Source organism: Hyperoodon ampullatus (assembly GCF_949752795.1).
Source record: "Hyperoodon ampullatus genome assembly, chromosome: 15".
Taxonomy (NCBI): Eukaryota; Metazoa; Chordata; class Mammalia; order Artiodactyla; family Ziphiidae; genus Hyperoodon; species Hyperoodon ampullatus.
In genome coordinates this window covers 66,420,279-66,442,363 of record NC_136928.1, presented here as the reverse complement: position 1 = coordinate 66,442,363, position 22,085 = coordinate 66,420,279, and the positions used below count along the sequence as shown (strand labels likewise).

Below are 22,085 nucleotides of genomic sequence, written 5' to 3'. Positions count from 1 at the left end.
CTGGGCTCCTCTCAGGATGTATAAGAGCCATCAAGCCCATTACCTTCAGTGCCTTAGTTGCTCTGAATAGATGGAAAATACAAATTTTCTAAAGCCTTAGGCTGGAAATAAGTTTTTTGTTTTGTTTTTGTTTTTGTTTTTTGCGGTACGCGGGCCTCTCACTGCTGCGGCCTCTCCCGTTGCGGAGCACAGGCTCTGGACGTGCAGGCTCAGCAGCCATGGCTCACGGTCCTAGCCGCTCCGTGCCATGTGGGATCTTCCCGGACCGGGGCACGAACCCGTGTCCCCTGCATCGGCAGGCGGACTCTCAACCACTGCGCCACCAGGGAAGCCCTGGAAATAAGTTTAATGGGAACCTGTGGGATAAGAACAGAATCTCAGACTCCTAGCCAAGTTAATAGTTTCAAAGGAAGACCTCCACTGACCATCCGTCTTTCTTCCTGTCTCCCTAGTCCATGAGCTCCAACCTGCGGATATCAAAGTGGTGGCTGCCCTGGGTGACTCGCTGACTGTGAGTACTGAGCCGGGCCAGGCCCTGTGCGGAATCAACTCTTCCTCCACATCAGCTCTGTGTTCAGCATTTAGCTGAGAACATACCTGTGTCCGGCAATGAAACATAGCCAGGCAGCCACAAAACACCACCAGGCAATCGAGAGTGCCCTCCCCTCCGCCCTTCCACAGCCTGGCTCAATACCACCTCTTCCACGGGGCCTCCGCTCCATCCCCTGATAGAAGCCGTCCACCCCGCTTCCCCACTGTTCCCAAGCATTTCATCTGCGTGTGTTAAGGCAGCGGTCCCCAACCTTTCTGGCACCAGGGACAGGTGTCGTGGAAGACAGTTTTTCCACGGACGGGGGAGGGGGACGGGGTGGGTTCGGGGGTAACGTGTGCGATGAGTAGTGGTGGGGAATCGCAGATGAAGCTTCGCTCGCTTGCCCACCCCTCACCTCCTGCAGTGCGGCCCAGCTCCTAACAGGCTTCGGGCCAGTACTGGTCCGAGGCCCGGGGGTTGGGGACCCCTGTGTTAAGGTACTTATCCAAGTCTGCCTGCCTTTACCAGGGCAGGCTCCTTCCTTCCTTCCTTCACCCAGACTCCTAGGGTGGTGGGTCTTACCCACACACTGCCCAGCACCCGCTCACCCCACTTAAAGATGTGTTCGTGGGGGCAGAGGGGGCCCAATACCTGCACATAGCACAGTTTCACTAAAGGAGTTGTACTGGCCAACTATTTAGCTATTGTCTGTGTGTGAGACACTCTGCTAGCAATTCAGAGGGAAAATAAGTATGAGATGTAGTCTTTTTTTTTTTTTTTTTTTTTTTTTTTTTTTTTTTGTGGTACGCGGGCCTCTCACCGCTGTGGCCTCTCCCGTTGCGGAGCACAGGCTCCGGACGCGCAGGCCCAGCAGCCATGGCTCACGGGCCCAGCCGCTCCGCGGCACATGGGATCCTCCCAGACCGGGGCACGAACCCGCATCCCCTGCACCGGCAGGCGGACTCCCAACCACTGCGCCACCAGGGAGGCCCGAGATGTAGTCTTAACCTTCTAGAAACTTGTCCAGCTGGGGAAATTAAAAAAACGTACACAGAAGGAGGTACGTAATCATATAGGGGACAAACAGGATTTGTGAAATCAGGTATACATTTCAGTAAAGAACAACTTCTCCAGATGTGTGTGAGTGTGTTTTAATTTTGGAATGAACGTGGGGAAAGCTGTGGAAGGAAGGATACACACCAGGCTCTTAACCATTAGTTGATTTTGGTAGTGTGTATGTGAGGGTAAGGGGTGAGGAGGGAGGGGATGTAGAACCCGGAGCAGGAGGCAGGGTGACTAAAGTAGGGGTAAATTATTAATTAAAACATCTTTGCATCATTTCACTGGTTATAGTCAATGCATATTACTTTTGTAATTTTTAAAGAGGAATACTCTCTTTTTTTAAGATAGGGCCTTTAGAAAGCAACTATACTCCAATAAACATTTATTTAAAAAATAAGGCCTTTAGAAAAAGCGTTATGGAGGAGGCAGAAATTGACAAAGGTGTTAGAGAATGAACTGGAGACTTAATGGCTGGAAAGGAGGCACTTTAGCATTCCCAGAAAGGATGGAGTGGCTGGTAGTAGGCTGGTCCAAGGCCCTCATGCTTCAGATCAACTTATTTAGACCTGAAGGTTTGTGTGGACAGGGAAGGAGGCGGTGAACAAGGAAAGGAAAGTGGACACCAGGTCATGGTGAGCTCCGAATGTTGGTGAAGGGGTTTGGCTCTGACCCTGTGAGTAAGAGAGACCCACTGAAAGGTCAGAGTCGGGGGGAGGTGTGAAGGAACAGGTGTGCTTGGCAGAGCAGGTGGGCAGCCCCGTGAGATGGGAAGAGACGCTGGAGACCGTGGGGTCAGGTGGAGGCCAGAGCTGTCCGCGGTGAGGAGATGAGAGTCTTAACTGGAAATATGGCAAAGGGAACACGAAGAAAGGGATGCAAGCCAGAGAGGGTGGGGAGGAAGAATCTTGCTTCTTCCACAACTTGGTTACCGGGTGCGTGTGGAAGATCGGGAAGTCAGGACGACTCCGAGATTAAGTGGCCTGGGGAAAAGCTGGTACCATTTTCAGAAAAGGTAAATCCAGGCCCCAGCTGCTACACCAGGGCAAGAGGGCCCCTCCCCAGTGCCCCCAGCCGGCACCCGACCCAGCCCAGCTCTAGAGCCTTCTCTTTGCCTTTCAGACAGCGGTGGGAGCCCGACCCAGCAACTCCAGTGACCTCCCCACATCCTGGAGGGGACTCTCCTGGAGGTGAGGGTGTTCTCCACTCATCTCTGTTGATGATGCTCCCCACAGAAGCGTGGGTGGTGTGTTTCCCTGTCACCCCTCGAGAGATGAGGCCGGGTACTCGAGAATCCTGCCCCAGGGCAGACTGTCTGGTTCGGACTCAGAAATATGATGACCTGTGATTTTAACAAATGTGCTTTCTCTTCCCCAGCATTGGAGGGGATGGCGACTTGGGGACCCACACCACACTGCCCAGTAAGTAGCAACACAGAGAGGCACCATCACTGTGGCCGTTAACAACCCCTCCCTGAGGCCAGGGCCCTTCCCCTGAGGGAGGGAAGAGAAGGTTGTCTGTAAGGAGAGAAGTCAGCCTGCCCTGAAAAGACCCAGAAGCGTCCTGCCCACACCTGTGCCCCAACACTGCACATCCATCTCCCTCTCACCTGTGCTCTCTGCTCCTTCCCTCTTCAAAGACATTCTGAAGAAGTTCAACCCCAAAATCTTCGGCTTCTCCACCGGCACCCGGGAGGAGACGGCCGGGCTGAATGCAGCAGTGGAAGGGGCCAGAGCTCGGTGAGTGGACGTGGGTACTGGAGGGACAGAGGAGGGCAAGGCTGAGAGATCGGGGACAGAGAAGGGTGGTGTCTGGGACCGGGGCCCACAGACGGACAGTAAGCCGTGGTGCACGGAGCACTTCTGCTGCCCGGCCCTGAGCTGCCCCCTCACGTGGATTATCTCCTGTAATCCTTACACCCTTCAAGATGGGTACTAGCGTGAGGACACAGAGGCTTAGACCGTTTCCTGAGTGGCCCAAGGTTATCAGAGCGAGTGACCAGAGGAGCCAGGATCAGACCAGGCTGAATCAGAGCCTTTGCTCTGCCCACTGCGCTTTTAGCACCTCTCAGGGCAGCGGGGAGAAGCCCTTGAGGGTGGCTGGACAGGAGGCATGCGGCCAGGGCGCAGGGTACCCTCCTGCTGATTCCAGCTGACCTCCCAGCCCAGAGGAGGCTGGGGTCGAATGTGCAGGTGACGACTCTCACCTTGGGGACACAGAGCAGGACCTCACGGCTGGCCGCCCTTCCCTTCTCCCTTGCCTCTGAACCTCCAGCCCTTGACTCTGAAAAAGCCGTATTTTGACACTAGGGAGTTAGATGGTAGGGCCCTCAAAACAACATGGCAGTTGTTTGTTTTCACTTGGATTTCTGTGGTTGACAACAACCCAGATAATTAAAGTTGAAATGCCTGACGGAGTTCATTGATTTTCTGCACAGAGCGTGCTGGATCTTTGCTTTGTAGAAGGGTTGCTGCGCTCAGATCACCAGGGAAACAGAACCGGCTTGACTCACCCTGTTTACAGGGCAAGTTCCTTTCAGATGCGGTAAGGAGGGCCCCACGCTCGCTCGCTTTGAGCCTCTGAGCCACAGGAAGCGATGTCAGGTCCTCAACGTCATAAGCAGGAAGAATTATTTTCTGCAAAAAATTGGGCTTCATGGGGCCATAATATCAACCTCTAGTTGCTGGTATTACCATTATTATTATCTTTTTATTATTAATTTTTTAGAGCCCAGGCTTCATTAACCAGGAATTGATTCCTTAGTCTGTTGACATTCAAGCCCCTTTCCCCTTTCCTGCTTCACTTCTCTTAAACGGCTTTTTCTATTTCACTGCTGCTTGGTGTCTCCATCAGGCACCTAGAGTGCCTGGGGAAGCGTGGCAGGGGAAGGAGCCGAGATATGCAGCTTCTTGTTCGTATCTCTGTAGTCCCGTGTTAGGGGGAAGGGGAGCGAGCCATTAGTCAGCTGAAGTAAGCAAGTTTGGAGAACTCTTCTGTGCGTCTCCCTTATCTGCACTGTGCCATTTAGCACGGTGTGGGTAAGGATGAGTTCACCTACAGAGAAAGATAAATACCACAGCAGAGCAGCCAGGATAATGAGACCTGAGGTCAGACCATCTATGTCCATATCCCAGCTCCCGGACTTGCTGGCTGTGTGACCTTGGGCAAGTCACTTAGTATCTCTGAGTTTCCCCATCTATAAATGAGAATAATAATAGTACCTATTTCTCAGAGTTGTCACAAGGATTAAATGAGACCAATCACCCATGGAAGGCACTTAGTACAGTATATAATATGTATGCAAAAAAAGTTTGTCATTATTAGAGTATTTTGTTTCAAAGTTTTATTCAAGATCGAACTTCCTTTCCATCCATCAATAAGCAAGAATTCACTGAACAGCTGGGAAGGACTGAACCCCAAGATGGTTACTAAAAGATACAAAAGAATCAAAAAGTGAACTGCCTTCCTATAAAGAGCTTGCTTTCTAGTTAAGAAGCCTAAACCAACAGGATATAATTTTTTGAAAACAAGACAATGTTGTGTAATGGCAATGTTGCAGACTGAAATGATTTTGTTCTTTGGAGCACAACTAAGAGAATAGAAAGGTATAAAATGTGAACCGGGCAGGCTAAATACAAACAGCTGCAGACCTGGAAGGGACCCCAGAAGTCATCTAGTCTTGGCTCTTTGTTTAAAAGATGAAAAAATTCAAGGCTAGTAGGATCCAGTAACTTGGGTGAGCTCCACAGCACATTGGTAGCAGAGCTGGAAGGGGACTCCTGGTCCTGTAACTCCCAGAGCATGGCTCTTCACATCAAGACTCAAAAAGGAAACAGAGGAGGTGTGGATAAACAAGCCCCTAGAGAAGGCCCATGGGGGAGGTAGGGCTTGCGCTGAGCCTGAAGCATGGGAAGAACATGGCTGGGAAGAGGGGAGAAGAGGGCATTCCTGACTTCCCCTAGTGCTCTGGAGGGCTTATCACCCATGGATTCCCCTATTCATATCTTGAACCTCTTAAAAGGTTACAGGGATTTCTGTGGTCACCTTTAACCAGGACAGGCTTTCTTTATAGCTTTCTGACACACGCATCAATAGCAGTAGCATATGAGATATGGTCCTGAATATATTAATGAGAAACATGGCAGGGATGGTACCATGTACGCTTGGCCACATGCCCAGCTCATTGTGGACATGCAAAGATTTAAAATGCCCATTCTGTACCAGTTACTGCTTTTATGATTTCTTTCATGGAAGCCTCCACTGGCTGTATCCCTTCTCACATACATATCTTTTTTTAAATAACAGTTTATTGAGGTGTAATTGGCGAGTACACTGTACATATTAAAAGTGTACAATTTGATCAGTTTGTTATATGCATATACCTGTGAAACCATTACCACAATCAAGATGATAAATATATCCATCACCTCCAAAAGTTTCCCTGTATTTCTTTGTAATCAATCTCTCCCTTTCGCCCCTTCCTGTCTCTTCCCCACTCCCTGGGCCCCAGGTAACCACTGACCTGCTTTCTTATCACTATAGATTAGTTCTAATTTTCTAGAACTTTACAGAAACAGAACCACAGGCTATGTACTCTTTTCTTGTCTAACTTCTTCCACCCAGCAAAATTATTTTGAGGTACATCCCCATTGCTTTGTGTATCACTAGTTCATTCCCCTTTATTGCTGGGCAAGGTTCCATTGACATACCTGTCTCTTATCCAGAAGCATTCACTTCCTCGTTCATGGCAGGTATCCAGGAGGTGAAGGAAGAAGTAGCCCTGTCCGTATTCGTCTCCCCCATCCTGCTTTGTTGCAAGCGGGAGAAGTGAGGAGATGGGGAATGGTGTGGAAATCCAAAGGAACTACAGAGAAGAATAACAAAAGGATTAAAGGAACAGAGAGTGGGACTTAGAGGTAAAGGTTAAAGGAGTAGTGAAGCCTGGAAAGGAGAAAGCGGAGGGATCATTGGGGACGATGAATTTTTTCAAAATATACAAAAGGTTATTTTTAAAACAGGCAGCCAAATAAGAACTGAACAGGCTCAGTTCAGTTTCATCCTGCAACGAAAGAGCTGGATGAAATATAAGGGAATGTCCCTGATGGGAAGGTCGAGCAGATCCCCCCTGAAGTGGCTTCAGAGGACCAGGCCTGCAGAAGGGGGTGGTGAGATGCAAATTAGCCCTTGGCAGGGTGTCAGGATCAATTATGGCTCCAAGGTCCATGGCAGATCTTTGATTTTTAAACAGGTTGAGATTTCTTGAGAATTGAAAGCCTTTCAATGCATTCTGAAGGAGTGAACTTTATATAACATTTTTCTTCCTGGAACATCTCCTTGCCAGGCCCAAATCCTACAGCTTGAGCCCTCCCTCGTGAGCCAGCCCTAATGTCCCCTTCTCTTCCCTCCCCGCCAGGGACATGCCGGCCCAGGCCCGGGACCTCATGGAGCGAATGAAGAACAGCCCAGTGAGTACAGGATCCTGGGCCACCCCTGGAAGGCGCTCTGTCTGTAGCTGGGGTGGGTGCAAGCCGCCCTAAAAGAGCCCCCTCTGTATCACTGCAGCTCAGGCTCTTGGCTGGTCTTTAAGAGGGGCCAAACGAGCCACGAGTAGCAGGCCTTGCCACCAAGGCGCCGCCGGTCTCTGCCGCCCCCCTCCCCAGGCCCTGCCCCCACCCCCCAGGGCCGGCTGCAGGAGGTGAGGCGGGCAGAGGGTGGACGGAGGTGGCAGGCCTCGGCCTCTGGCAGCTTTCCACTTTACCCAGGAGCTGGCTTCCAGAGCCCTATTATGTAAACTTTGGCTTCTAAAAATAGGCTGCTCATTCCAATCCTTCCTCCTTCCCGCTAACCCGGCCCCTCTAAACCTCCCCACCAGCACTTTTTTAACGCTCTGTGTTTATGCCTTGGAACTCAGCGTCCGGGAGGACTCCTATTATGGCGGCGCTCAGTGGAAAGCAGGCTCCTCTGGGGGCCGCCCCGTCCCCGTCCCCCTCCCACCTCTCAGTCCACGCGGGGCTCCTCCTCCACCCCCCTCCCTGGACCCAGGCCTGAAGAGAGGCCAGCTCTGGGCTTTTGCTTCTAGATGTGTCTTGTGCCCTCGGCTCCTTTGAAGGCCTTTTGATCCCATTTTAGGGGTGGGTTAATACATGCCACCTCCTCCTGGACTGCAACTTTCTTAAGAGGATCTCAAAGGGAAAAAGGTCCTCTGTACTGAGTGAGCACACACGTGTGCATGCACACACACACACACACACACACACTTCTCTGGCGGAGTCCTTGCCCCAGCACCAAGGTGAGGGCGGGAGAGCCTGCACTCGGCATCTTCTCTCCACTGTGATACAAAGAGAGGAAAAGGCACTTGGGGGGCCGTCTGGCACATGCACGTGCCCCCCACCAAGGCCTAATGGGATCTTCTGTCCCCTCAGGAAATCAACCTACAGAAAGACTGGAAGCTCATCACCATCTTCATTGGGACCAACGATTTGTGCCATTACTGCGAGAACAAGGTAGGGGCCCTGAGGGGGAGCTGCTGGCCACGGTCACCATCCAGGCCCAGGGCCGGGACCTCCCTCATGGGAGGCACACGGGCCAGCTCTCCTAGGCACCTGAGTCTGCCCGGGAAGCCCCAGCTCACACATGCCAGGGGAGGCCTGCCTTTCCCACTGCTGAGTGGCCGCTGCATTGGTTCCCTGATTCCAGAAGTGTCTGGATGTCCCCACTCTTCAGGCACTGCCAAGGCGGCCTCTCTTAGGCACACAAATACTGTTCTCTGGTATCCAGTGGATAACTAGGGAGCCCCACCCTCACCTGCTTGGAGTCCCTGCCCACTTTTCTTGGCGTCTCTTGGTGGTGGGGAGGTGCAGGGGGAGGATCAAACACTGTCATAAACAGGGTTGGGTCAGTTGAACTGGTCCTGGTCGATGGCTTACTTCCCCTTCAAGGACAACACGCGTTAACCAACCTCTGCCGGGCCGGGACCCCAACCCGCTCCTAATGGTGTTTCTAAGGGGAAATATGTCCAGACTTACAAACTGTGGGAAGAAATAACTTTTGGAATACATCTTGTTCTAAGTTGAGGATGTGCTATATTTTATTTGGCCAGAAGAAAAAAAAAAAGCAGCTTCCATAATTCAGAGGCTGTGGTAGAATATTTGACAGTCACAGGCGGCGGGGAGAAGGCATTTATCATTCCTTTGGCTCAGAGACAGTGACCAAACTCTGGATGAGAACCGGCCTCTCCCCACCCAGGGCCTTTCTCCCTCCCTGCCCAGACTCCAGAGGCAGAAGCAACCCAATCCCATGGGGTTTTAAATGCCATTGTGTCCTGCACTCATTGGGGTCCAGGGAGCCAGAAGTGACCCCAGAATACCTGTCCTCGTGCAGACAGTCAGGTTTATGATCCTGAGAGCAGCTTTTTGTGGAAAGACCTGGGGCCTCCATCAGGATGAACTCCAGCTACGTTTTAGGAAGGGGCTAAGTCAGCCTCCAGTTGGGAGATGGGCCAGAGGAGGAGACCCTTGAGCTGAGTTACAGGGATGGGAGTGAGGGGGAGGCAGTGCAAAGGGTCCCAGGCAGTGGGGCCAGCACGGACCAAAGCCCAGAGGAAAGAGACAGCATGGCCACCCGGGGCCCTGTCCTGGTTGGAGAAGGAGAGGCGGGGGAACGGATGGGACTGGAGCGGCAGTGGGGTCCAGCACTGACAGGTCTGGGTTAGAGGAGCCGGGAGCAGGGTGGGGATTGTTCATGGTACCTAGTAGGGGTCAAGGGGTGACTTCTTACAAGAGACTGTGTCCACCAGCAGTAAGGGCTGGGCTTCCCAGCCCATGCAGTGCCCTCCTGTACTGGCCTCAGGCCACTCTCCTCCTCCCAGGAGCTGAGGAGAGCCCCTTGCTTCTTCACAGGAGGCCCACTCAGCCAGGGAGTATGTGTGGCACATCCAGCAGGCCCTGGACATCCTCTATGAGGAGGTAAGACAGCACAGGGGGAGCACGCTCCTGGGTCCTATTTCCTGGCGGCAACCAGGCTGCTCCCCAGGGGCTGTTCCCTGCGTGCATCTAGATGAGTTGTGTTCAGTGAGATGCACGCCAAGCAGACCCCACCCCGTGAGCAGGTCCCTGGATGGGATGGTGGGGGGAGGCAGCTGCCTAGCTCCTCTGCGGGGAAGATTCTAACTGGATCCGGCTGCATCTGTTTGGTGGCAAAGAAAGAGCTTGCTTCTGGAGCCAATCGGCCTGATTTGTAGCCAGGTACTGTGGCTTGCTAGCGATGTGGCTTTGGGCAAGTGCCTTGTGTCTCGGTTTCCCAATCTATAAAGCGGGGCCAATAAAGGAGATTCCACGGGATAATCTAAGGCACATTCCCTCTCTGGGCCTCAGTTTATTGGTAAAGTTGGGGAGGAGGAAGTAGATTGTAGATGATCCCCCAAGCTCTTTCCAGCAGTAACCAGTGCCCCCCACAAGTGCCTGGGGACTACTGAAGCCCACCTTTCTTCCCACAGCTTCCAAGGGCTTTCGTCAACGTGGTGGAGGTCATGGAGCTGGCTGGCCTGCACCAGGGCCAAGGTGGGAAATGTGTCATGCCACTGGCAGCCCAGTAAGTAGACGTACGTGGTCCCAGGGGGAGGGCACCTGGGGAGAGCAGGGCTTAGATGTCAGTGGTTGAGACTGATACAGGCGGAGCCAGACCTTCTTGTCTGGGGAGCAGACAACAGCAATTAGCCAGGGGCTTGGAAAAACCATTCAGAAATGCTGCTACCTTATTGAATGCCTACTGTACACAAGTCGCTTTATTTCCCTGGACCCTAGTTTGCTTGTCTGGAAAGTGAGGCAGACAAATGACCCGTGAGGGCCCCTGACATTGTCTGTGATGCCAATCCCCAACTTCAGCAAGTTGTTTGTTCCTGTTTGAGAGGCAGCACAAGGCAATGCGCTTTCAAGACAGCTCTATCAGGCCTCAAATCCTGGCTCTGCCCTTTTAGGAGCTGTGGGACCTTGTACAAACTACGCAACCTCTCTGGGCCTCTTACTCCTCACTTGGGAGGTAGAGGTGAGGTCTAGCGGAAGTGCAAATAAAGTACATGGTCGCTGTGGGGCAGGTGCTCAGGAAATAGTAGCTTTTTGAACGTGCTCGATAGGACTGTCCATGAGAGCCAGGCTTGGAGCTAAGGTACAATGTGCAAGAATTGCTGCTGGGGCTGGGATTGATTAAAGCTCAGCTGTGACCCTGCAGGAAGTTGCCATCTTCTGAGGCCAGAGGTTCGCCCAGAGTTCCTGTGACCATTGTTAGGCAGGGAGCAGATTCTACAGGGAGCTGAGGAGTCCTGTCCTATCTGGGGTCAAATGGATTCGCTGGGAAGGTGACCAGCTGGTTCCTATTCTCGAATGGAGTGGCCAGTGCTGCCCAAGAGACCCCCTCACTCTGGAGCCCTGTGGGAGAGTCTTAAGCAGCCAAAGGTAGAGAAGGGAGGCCTCAGGAACATGAGGAAGAAAGGCTGGGCCACCTTGGCAGTCTTCCCCAAACCCCAGCCCTCCTGGAGAAACCCCAGGAGCTGCATGCTTGGGAAGGAGCAGTCAAGCGGCCAGGGGAACAGGCAGCCTGTCCACAGGAGACCCGGGCACTGGTGCCAGCCCTTCCACCTTCTCTCCCAACAAGCACCTTCTGGACCTCCTGCCCCTGAGTTATGGGTCTGTGATCCGGGCCCAAGAGGAAGCAAGGCTGTGTTTTGGGGACACCTCCATGGGGGGGGCAGCCTCCTGGGGGCACCGAGCCTCAGGACTCCTTGTCTCACAGGAGCAACTGCACCTGCCTCCGAGGCTCCCAGGAGAACTCCCTGGAGATGCAAGAACTGAAGACAGTGAACTGGGACTTCCAGGTGACCCTGTCCCCCCCTCTTCTCCCTACCCCCCCGTCTTTACTCCTGGAGTGAGGGCTCTACTGAGATCACAGCCCCTGAAATATGTGTCCAGGTGAATCAGACACCAAGGCAGGGGCGGGGCATGAGAAGCTCAGAAGAGAAGCTGGGGAGAACGCCCACGTCTCAGCTCCCGGAGGGGAGAGGGGCTGTGTTCACTGCCCTCGGGCTCCTCCCTCCTTTACCTTCTCACGTCTGTCTCTGTGCTTGCCGTGCCTCCCTTGACCTGCCCGTGCCCTGGCCCTTTCCGCAGTGTATCCATCTCATGCACAGGGCTTGTCTTCTTACCTCTTCTGAGAAGCTTCCCCCGACGAAGCACCCCCCGGGCAATTTCAGTCAGCACTTCACTGCCCCTAAAGCCCTACATGGTTTTGATTTTTCCATCTCCCAGATGAATGATAAGCTTCTGGAGGATGAGCACAGCTAGTCTATCCCTTTTACAGTCCACCTTTTGGCACTTAAGAAATGCAAAGACCATGGATGCTCATTCCCCAATGTCACAGGCACTTTGAGGAGCTGGTGTTGAAATGCTCCCCGTTTGAACTGAGGCCCCGTGTTCTAATTCACCTTTTCATGGAGTGAGAGCAGGGGAGGCCTTGGGTCCAAGCAGACGTCAAGGCAGAGCCGGGTGGCGCCCCCACCTGGTGCAGACTAAATGGATGCTCAGGCACTAGAGTGGCTCCTTGGAGTCCCTTGCCCCTGACCTGACCCACCCAAGGCCACAGGAATAGACCGTCTGCCCAGCCTTGCAGGCGGTTAAGCAGCCTCTCTCCCCATCCCCAGAGTGGCCTCTCCAGGCTCTCCTACCAGTACGTGCAGCGTGAGGACTTCGCCGTGGTTGTGCAGCCTTTCTTCCAAAACACTCTTGTCCCCCTGAACGACGTAAGTTGAGGGCGTGTCTGGGAGGTGCAATGTGCAAAGGCCGTATCTTAGGCAATGTACTTCCTTTTCTACATGGGTTTTTTGGACCATCTCTCTCCAAGAGTGCTCCCACAGCGTTGCTGTTTCTGCTTTTCCTCTGCACCCACCTTTTCTGAGTATAACTTGAACTTAGATGTACTTGGAAAGAAAAGGTGAAAGTTAACAGTGACCAAGCTCCCCAGACATGGCCCTGCTATTTGCTGGGTTGGGATAAAATGGAAAGCTTCCTGATGTATTCTTTTTCAACCATTGGAGCAGGGATGCTGAAGGAAAAGGGATGTGGGCTATAGGTGGCTATAATTTTTAAAAAATAAAAATTCCAAAACCAGGGAATTTCTCCATCAACATCTGAGCCAACTGGCCGCAGAGTTGAAAGGATGAAAGTTGAAATGCCCAGGATGCCACGGGATGGGGGGTGGCAGTGCCCTTGTCCCAGGAAGATAATCCCCTTGCCTTTGGCCACAGAGAGGGGGCGCTGACCTCACCTTCTTCTCCGAGGACTGTTTCCACTTCTCAGAACGCGGGCATGCTGAGATGGCCACCGCTCTCTGGAATAACATGGTCAGTGCCTGAGGGTCGAGTGGGTTTGGGTCAAGGGGACAACCCGAGGATGCTGACTCTTTCCCACAGTGAAAAACCTACTGGCTGATGTGGCTCCCTTCTCCCCAAAGCTCCACATGGCAGCTCACGTATTTGTCCTAGAATAGACAGATTCTATTCTTTCGGTAATGCCCCAGTGCTGTGGGGGGACAACTTTGTCATCAGATAGACTGGATGAAAATATCAGCATGAACCCCTTACTGTGTGACCTTGGGCCAATGATCTCTCTCTGGCCATTTGTATCAACACCTACAAAAACAACAAAAATGGCACAGGTCTTAGAAGATTGAGATAATGTGTGTACCGCACCCAGCACAATAATCCACACAGTCCCAACTATTATTTCTTTAAACATCAAAAAGAACAGAGCCACTCAGCCTGTTTTCCCAGGCTGCCACCCTTCTAGCCCTAATGGGGAAAAAGGGGACCTTACGAAATGAACATACAGCCCAGAGGCCACAGGGACAACCCGGCCTTGTGCCTTGCTCTGCCCTTTACGGCTGGCCACTCATGACTGGACAGTCAGCTATGTTTGCACAGAGCTCGACCAGTAACCCTGAGCGCTGTATCCTCTTGCACGGAGCGAGTGAATGCCTTTCCAACCCACTGGCTTCTTTTGATCTAGGCTCTGCGGGTAACCCAATCCCCACCCCAACCTGCCTGCTCCCTCATTTCTCCCATGGTGACTAAACAATCCACACGCCTGCTCCTTTCATTGCAGTTTCAGGCCTGCTGGGGCTCTGCCAGGCACCACTGTGCAAATATTCCCACACCTGTCAGCTCCGCAGCGTGGCCAGTATCTTACTGGGGCTGACTCACAATACTGTCTTTCTCCTTAGCTACACCACCTCCTCCTCTTCTCAGAACAGCACGTAAGGAGGTTTTCTCCTTGGCGTACTTAATTGCAGACTCAGCCTTCCTCTGCTTTTGTTGTCCTCCTGTTGACACCACATTCTGCCCCCTCCTGGAACTTTCGTCATCTCCTGTCAGTCCAGGACTCAGAATACCTTTGAGTTCCCTCCCAACCCTACCTCCACGGTAGTTTTTTAAATCAAAGTTAAAACAATTCCTGAGAGCAGTTATGTGTCTTTTGAAGACTTTTTTGCTTTGAAGTCCAGGTGTCACTCAATTTCATTCCTTTTAAAATCCCCTCCCCACACCCCCCCAAAGACTGGATCCCTCTGCCTGGTCCATTTCTCCCCCCTGTGACCTCGGGGGAATCCACAGACTCCAAGGAGGGGCGGGAATGCTAAGCCCTAGCCTTTCCCTCCCAGCATCCCCATCAGGGCATGTCTTCCTACCTCAGGGCATTCTGAGCCTGCTCAGTGCCAGGACCCTCCACAAGTCTCCTGGGGGGTCGATGGCCGTATTGATGACTTGAACATTACAGGGCCCATTTGTCACATTCTGCATGATTTAATGTAGTTCTGGCCTTTCTCTTCCAAAACAGCTCGGTAGGTCTTCCCATTCACACAGGTGAGAGGCTTCTGTTTCATAAAAGCAAGTAGAAGGGATTTAGATCTGAAAACAGACAAAAGGTGAACACTGTCATGGAGCCATATTATTAATATTTCATAAAAGCAAGTAGAAGGGATTTAGATCTGAAAACAGACAAAAGGTGAACACTGTCATGGAGCCATATTATTGATACTACAAGACTGTCCATGGCCCCCCAACCACCTCTGTCCCAGCCATAACCCAAATTTAAAAAACAAAAACAAAGCAACGCAAAGCAAAACAAACCTAAAATCATCTATGAGTATGTTATCCTGTGCTATATGATTTGTGGAAATAATTACAGGGTCCAGTGTTTTCCTCCAAAACCATCTCAGATAGAAAGCTATAGCATCATGCCAACTTTTCAGGTTGTCTTCTTCCTGGAATTTCACCCCTAAAGTGACCTAAAATAAATGATGACCCGATAGACCTGGAAAGGCTCTTAGAGGTCATCTAGCCAGAATGCTCTGTAACTAAAATACAGAGACATGGAACAATTTGCCCAAGATCACACAGCCAGCTAGTGGCAGAACAAGGATTAGAACACGGGTCTAATTGCCAAGCATCCTGGCCACAGCACCACCCTGCCTCCCTGCTCCCAGCCTGATAAGCACATGTGTAACCAGTGAATTCATGTCTCGTAATTAGAGTCCTATGACGTAATGTCTGCAGGCTTTGGCCGACACCCTGCGTACCCCCCTGTGGCAACAAACACACTTGAAACTGTTGCATCTCCTGCCCCTGCTCTCTGGACAGTTTATGCATCCTTATCCAGAGACTTCCGCAAAGCCAGAAATACCAACGGCGCTAGGGAATTTTTTCTCTTCCTTTTTTTCTTTTCTTTTTTTCAAATATGGATTTACCTATCTATCTATCTAGGCCTGGCTGTGCCGGGCCTTGGTTGCGGCGCGCGGGATCTTGTTCCCTGACCTGGGATTGAACCCGGGCCCCCTGCATTGGGAGCTCAGAGTCTTAGCCACTGGAGCACCAGGGAAGTCCACTCTTCCTTTTTCTTTTGTCTTCTTATGAACAGTTTTTTCTCCTCTTTTCTGATGCCTGTTCCTCTACCGCTGCCCGCTCCCTCTTCTGTGGAAATCTTACTCTCAGCTAACATTAGCATCTCCCTGGGCGCTGGGTAACAACGCTAGCCTCCTAACTGGTTTCCCTGTCTCCAGGCTTACAGCCATGAGAATAGCTCTGGCTGTGTATTACACTTATCTGGGGACTCTTAAAAACAATTAATACCTACAACCACTTTGGGAAACCTTGGTATATCTACTAAAGCTGAACACATGTATTCCCTATGGCCCCAAAATTCTACTCCTACGTATATCTCCCCAACAGAAAGGTATACACAAGGTTCTCCAAAAGGTGGATACAACAAGAATTTTCATAGCAGCACTATTCATAACCCCCAAACAGGAAACTCCCCAAATGTCTACCAAAAGCAGAAGGGATAAACAAACAGCACATAAAACAGAATACCTCACAGCAATGAGAATAACACTTCAACAACATGCAGCCATATAGATTTCAAAAACAAGCAAATAAATACATGGTCTTATTGGGGGGTGGATAGTACCGGAAGAGGGTAGGAGGGAGCTTCTGAGTGTTGATTATATTCTGTTCCTTATCTGGATGCTATGTGGGTATGCTCCTTTTGTCATAATGTATCAGCAGCTCACTTATGATTTGTACTTGTTTCTAGATGTATGTTAGCTTCAATAAAAAAATTATTTAAAAGAAAAAACAGAGAAAATAGCCCCAAAACAAAACAAAAACCCAGTGCCTGGGCCTCATCCCGAGAAATTCTGACTTTGTCTGAGGTAGCACCTGGGTTCAATACATTCTAGACACTCCCCAGGTGATATTATTGCATAGGGCTTGCAAACCACTGCCTTAGATCTCCTCACCCCAGGGCAACCGCATAGTCTGCATAAATGAAATCTGACTAAGTCAGGCCCCTGCTCTCAAACTTCCAAGGCTGGCCCCTCCCTGAGGAAGAAAGGCCAGGCCCCTTAGCGCAGCACACCAGGCCTTCCGGGACTTGGCCCCAATTAACCTCTCCAGCGGCCGCTCCCATCTCCCTGATTTGCATTTAGCAATCCAGCAGGGAGTGAAGTTTCCTGCACCACCCATGCTGTCTCCTGCCTCTGTGCGTTTGCCCTCGCTCCTCCCCTTATCTCAGGCTGCCCTTTCAGCCTCCTTCCCCGGCTAACTCTGACCCACCTCAACACTCAACTCAGGCGCCAGCTTCTACAAGAAGCCTTCTCCGAGTCCCCAGGGCTGGCCCCATGGCACCCTACCTTGTCTCAGTCCCGTCATTTGCCACATCGTTGGTATCCACAGTGTCTGTCTTAGGTAAGGTAGGTTCTAGGAAAAACAACTGCCTTTCTTGTGGCCAGCCTCAGGCCTTTATGAGTCCAGTTCTTCCATCCATCCCCTCAACTACTGTTTCCTGAGCACCACTATGTGGTGGGGACTGCCCCAGGTGCTGGGGAACGGAGCGTCCCTGCTCTTGGTGAGCTGCCAGTCTAATGGGGAAAAGAGATAAAAAGTAAATAAACCAATGAGGTAATTTCTGACCACATTCATGGCTTAAAAAAAAAATAAGGCAGGGTCATGTGACAGAGAGTAACAGCGGAGAGAGGGAGGCCTCACCGGAGAGTGATGTGTGAACTGAGAACCGAACGTCGAGAGGCTGCCGGGCACTCAGAGGTCTGGGGCCACGGTGTTGCAGGAAGAGGAAACTGGACCTGTGCGGGCCAGAGTCAGGAAGGAGCTTGAAGTGTGTGAGGAGCGTAAAGGCCGGTGTGCCTGGAGGGAGGGGAGCAAGGTCAGAGGTGGGCAAGAGCAGGGGCCGGGTCCTTGGATGGCTTTCGTCGGGGGAGCCATGTGATCTGGTTTGCCCTCCGGCTGCTGCGTAGAGACAGACTAGAAGGAAGCAAGAGGGGAGTTGGAAAGACCATTAGGAAGCTGCTGGAAGTCCAGGTGAGAGGTGAGGGTGGCCGGGACCAGGGGATGGCAGTGGGGGAGGAGGGAGGTGGTCGTTTTTGGGATGTGTTTTGGACTGGCTGGTGGATGAGGTAGAAGAGGAACAGGGGTGATTCTTCAGTTTGAGGTCAAGGAAACTGGGTGGACAGCTGAGGTGTGTAGAGAGAAGTAGGGTTGGGAGGGGAAAATCAAAAGTTCTTATTTTGGACATGGTCAGTGTAAGCTGCCTTCCAGAAATCCACCTAGAGGTATCAGGTACGGTGTTAAATGTATGATTCTGGAGCTCAGAGAGAGTCAGAAGTGGAGATTTAGGGGAAAAAATGTGCGGGTTATTAGCATAGAAGTGGTAGTCAAGACCATGGGGTTTTCTGAGATCTCCTAGAGAAAGAAGAGGTGGAAAAGAGCAAAGGACCAACCACCAGGCCTGGGGCTTTCTTCCAACTTTTGACCCAACGACTGATGAGGAGAGAAGGGGGAGGTGGGAGGGAAACGAGAAGTGTTGTGAAAGGGGGGCATCAACTTTGACAAATTCTGCTGAAAAGTCAAGCAAGATGAAGCCAAAATAAGTGACCACTGAATCTGGCAAGGTCCTTGGTGACCCTGACCAGAGCTGAGTCAAGTGGTAGAGACTGAAGACCTACTGAATGGGTGTTAGAGAGAACGGGAGGTTGGGAAGTGCAACCAGGGGCTACACACAACTCTTCTAGAGTTATGAGGAGTAATGGTGAAGGCAGCTGGGGGGAGGGGGAGGGGGCTTCGAGGCTGGGAAATAGACTAGGCTGTGCACCGATGCCGAGGAACCAGTAGAAAGGGAGAAACCGACACAGTCATCAAACCCACATGATCATTACCTTCCTCGACGCCAGTTAGTTCCTGGGTTCCTGGAGTATCCCTGGGACTCAGCCAACCTGATCCGTAGCATTTGTTCTGTCACTTAGTGGTTCTGCTACAGCAGGAAAAACGCTACCTCACCTCCATAAGCGTCCTCCCGCTCACACGTGTTTCATCTTCTCATCTGACGCTCACAACACCAGATGTGGAGTGGTCTGGTCATGGTTTAATGCCCCACCCCCAGCCCTGGGGCAGTTCAGGAGCCCACCTAGCACCACACAGCTCGTTATCGGCAGAGCCAGGACCCCAGTGGATGTGCCCACCGTGCTCTGTCCAGTCACCGTGGTGACTCTCCCCAGACCAGAGCAGCCCTTCCTCCTCTAATTGTTACTAACAGACAGGTGGAAAAGGCGTTAAGACAACAGAAAGCAAGGTCACGGGCCAGGTGTGGTCATTAGCCAGCATAGTGGACTTTCCCTTCCCTCCTGGGCAGTACCTGGGGGTCAGGAGCTGATGAGGTCAGGAACAGGCAGGGAAGCAGATCACAGGATGGGTGGACACCAGAGATTCAGGACAGAGTCTGGATAAGTGAGTGCCAGGGATCCATTCTCCTCGGTGCTGGCCACATGCTGCCAGGGGGCAGGCTACTGGCTTGAGATGCTGGGGAGGGAGTCACAGCAGCTTCCAGCTCATTCTCAGAGGGTCCCAGGATCAAAAGCATGAAGCAGAACCTCCCTGAACCACAGCTGCTCCCCGGGACGTTTCAAGGAAATCTTTTCATCTATGCGGAAAACACACGAAAGTAGCTCAAGCGAGAAAATGCCAATTTCTTAAGGTTGACAAGCCAAGCATAGTAAAGATGTCATGGTAACCAGTACGTTTTCAAAATTTTCCTGAAATTGGCTATCCCCAAACACTTCAAGAAGTTGGTAAACATGATTATCACCATTTTATAAAGTTGAAAATGCAGAGTGTCTGCAGTCACAACCACCCACAAGGAAAGCAGGAGGTGGAGGTCCTGGGCCCCGCCCTTCCACTCTCTCACTGCAGCCTCTGGACCGGTCAGTCTCTCCTGGGCCTCAGTGTCCTCCTCAGTAAATCCAGGACACAGACTCAGGGTTGCCCCCTCCCCTGATGGACTCTGACCTGTCAGTCTGTGAGTCAGAAGTCAGGTCCAGCTCTGGCCCCAGGGCCGCTAGTGTCTGCCATGGGTCTTGCCCCTTTGGCTGGTTTCAGCCTTGCAAAGGGAGGGAATCTGGTGTGAGATTCTCCTCCCTCGGACAGGGAGGTCTCTCCCAGCTTTGGAGGGAACCAAGGTTTCCTTTTCTCTTTTCAGCTGGAACCCGTGGGTCAAAAGACAACCTCCAACAACTTCACCTATAGCCGAACCAAACTCAAGTGCCCCTCCCCTGTGAGTAAGGTCCTGCCTGTCTAGAGTGGCACAGGTGCTTGGGGGAGGGGGGAGGTCCTGGCCATCTGGAGGCACAAAGGTCCCCTGGGAGGCTTTACCATCGTGCACGTTCATTCACGACCACCATTCTCCAATCCCACCTCTCCTGGCTGCCCCGACACTTCTCAGGTCCTCAAGGAGTGAGGGGAAGGACAAAGGAATGGGTTCACCGAAGCAGGAAGAGGCCCGGGAGGCAGATGAGCGAGCACTGGCCAGAACCTCACTACCCCCATGGCCCTGGAGGGTCTGTGGCATCCTCCGTCTCAAACGTGCGTCGAGGAGCCCTCCCATGCCAGCCACGCTCCTGGGAGCTGGGGGTTGGGAGGAAAAGAGAAATAAGAGGCCGTGTCAGTTCCGGGTGCCCGCATCGTCTTCCTGGCTTTGCAGCACCACCAGTGTCCAGGCCCGCAGCACCCTCGCCCGTACCAGGGACGAAGCCCCAACCTTGTCTCCCCAGCTCTCCTTTCTCCCTTCTCTGTCCGTCCTGTAATCGCTGCCAGACCCAGAGTGGCCCACCTGGAAGGGGTTCCAGTCTTGTCAAGGCTGTCAAAACCCTTTCCTGGTTCCCGCACCCACGGAGGAGAGTCCAGACAAGAGGCCCACCTTCTTCTATCACCTTAGGCACACACTCCGCTCCTGGAAAACGGAGCAGCTTCCCAGAGAAGCCCCACGACAGCCCCTGTCTGTGCATCTGCTTCTGCCGTCTGCTCCTTCTGGAGGCTCATCCCCCATCTCCGCCTGTGGGAAATTTTCACATCCTGCAAGGCCCAGATGTTGCCCTCTCTGGGCTACTGTCCACCTTATCTCACCCTACCCCTCCCGCCCCAGACACACATCAGCATTGGTCTCTCTTTTCTGTGCGCACCTCTCACAAGCACTGACCCAGGCTCCTTTGTGACGTGATTGTTTCTGAACATGTCTTATCTCCCACTGGACCTCGAGCAAGCGATGTCACACCTGAGCCCTCAGACCCTCTCCCAGTTCCTAGCACAGGTCTCCCCACAGCCACCACGCTACCAGCATTCACCGGGGGGAAGGAAAGGATCCAGGGAGGTAGGCCCTTCACATTTGGGTTCTTAACCTACGACAGAACCAGCTGTCCTTCCACACCGACCTTCCCCCCTCGCGGGCACTCCTGGGATGGGAGGATGGGAATAGCTGTCCAGGGGCGGCCTAGAGGAAACAGAGGTGGGGACTCTGCAAGCTCCCCAGGACTCTCTTCCAGGGGTCACCTCTCAGTTCCCGATCTTTCAAAACTGAGTTGACAGGAAAGGAGTTTATAGCTGGGTGTGGACCACTCTGGATACCCCTCCTTATTCAGGGGGTTGGGGCACAGTGTGGATGAAGGAGCTCTACCAACAGGGATGAGCCATGGAAACAAGGTGGTTGCACCATCTCTGGGACGGGGACTACGCAAGCCTCAGATGGGTGGTTTTCAGGCCCTGAGCCATGACCCTCTCCTCCTCCACAGGGGCGCCCCTACCTCTGCACCCTGAGGAACAGTCGGCTGCTCCAAGACCAGGCTAAAGCAGACCCCCCAGTGCCCACCTGGGCCGTGCCAGTGGCAGCAGGAGGCGGCCTTGCGGTTGGTGTCGGCACAGTGATGGCCTGGAGAGCCCTAAGAGGTCGCCAGAGGGAAAATCCTCCCCTAAGTCTGAACACCATGAACTTCTAGGCCCGCCAGTCCCGTGCGGGCTCCCATCCTGAATTCCCCAGCCACGTTCCTCACCAGGTCTCTACCTTGGCCACCCCTGGCCACTACGGAGGCCACTCGCTTCAACACCTGGTAATGTAGGAAGCCAAAGGGACAGTCACAACTTCTTGGGGCCTGGGACCTATGATCCTGGAATTGACCCATTTAAATAAAGGCCAAAGCCGTTCTATTCTTGGGTTTGCCTGCTTGAAGCTCTCGCCTTCCAACCTGTTGTGTGGCGCAGATGTGGGAGCTGGGACCTTTCATGCCTTGTCTCAGCCAGGGATGGCCAACCTGAGCCCAGACCGGCACCCAGCAAGCATATCCTCAGTCACCAAAACCACTATTTCAAATGTGGGGAAAACCCTGGTCACCAGGGTTTGGCTGGAATTTGGGAGCTTGCCTGCCATCACTCAGCACCATCCCACATCTCTTCTGTACCCAGGACAAGGTAGATAGAACATTGTAGTACCTCCAAGGTTGTGCATGTCACGGCCTGGCCAAGAGACGAACTCTTTCAGAAATACAAGATGCTCTGTGACAGCGTGTGATTCAGTCCTGGGGCAGTGGCAGGTAAATGTGTCTGCTTTCAAGAATAGGA

At 52.5% G+C, this 22,085-nt stretch overlaps 1 protein-coding gene across 2 annotated transcripts in view; it reads left to right on the top strand.

Moving 5' to 3' along the window:
- PLB1 (phospholipase B1) overlaps window positions 1-21,600 on the top strand; it is a gene marked incomplete at its 5' end in the record, with an annotated part of 124,874 nt that extends 103,274 nt beyond the window's left edge. For both annotated transcript variants that reach the window (XM_079721284.1, XM_079721283.1), the window contains 13 exons: window positions 453-511; window positions 2,714-2,781; window positions 2,969-3,012; window positions 3,231-3,330; window positions 7,005-7,056; window positions 8,014-8,094; window positions 9,490-9,555; window positions 10,086-10,180; window positions 11,378-11,459; window positions 12,282-12,380; window positions 12,885-12,980; window positions 19,678-19,752; window positions 21,263-21,600. In XM_079721284.1, the coding sequence (XP_079577410.1) occupies window positions 453-511; window positions 2,714-2,781; window positions 2,969-3,012; window positions 3,231-3,330; window positions 7,005-7,056; window positions 8,014-8,094; window positions 9,490-9,555; window positions 10,086-10,180; window positions 11,378-11,459; window positions 12,282-12,380; window positions 12,885-12,980; window positions 19,678-19,752; window positions 21,263-21,466 (1,121 nt within the window). In that variant the 3' untranslated portion in view covers window positions 21,467-21,600. The remainder of the gene's footprint in view (window positions 1-452; window positions 512-2,713; window positions 2,782-2,968; window positions 3,013-3,230; window positions 3,331-7,004; window positions 7,057-8,013; window positions 8,095-9,489; window positions 9,556-10,085; window positions 10,181-11,377; window positions 11,460-12,281; window positions 12,381-12,884; window positions 12,981-19,677; window positions 19,753-21,262) is intronic.
- Window positions 21,601-22,085: the final 485 nt, after the last annotated feature.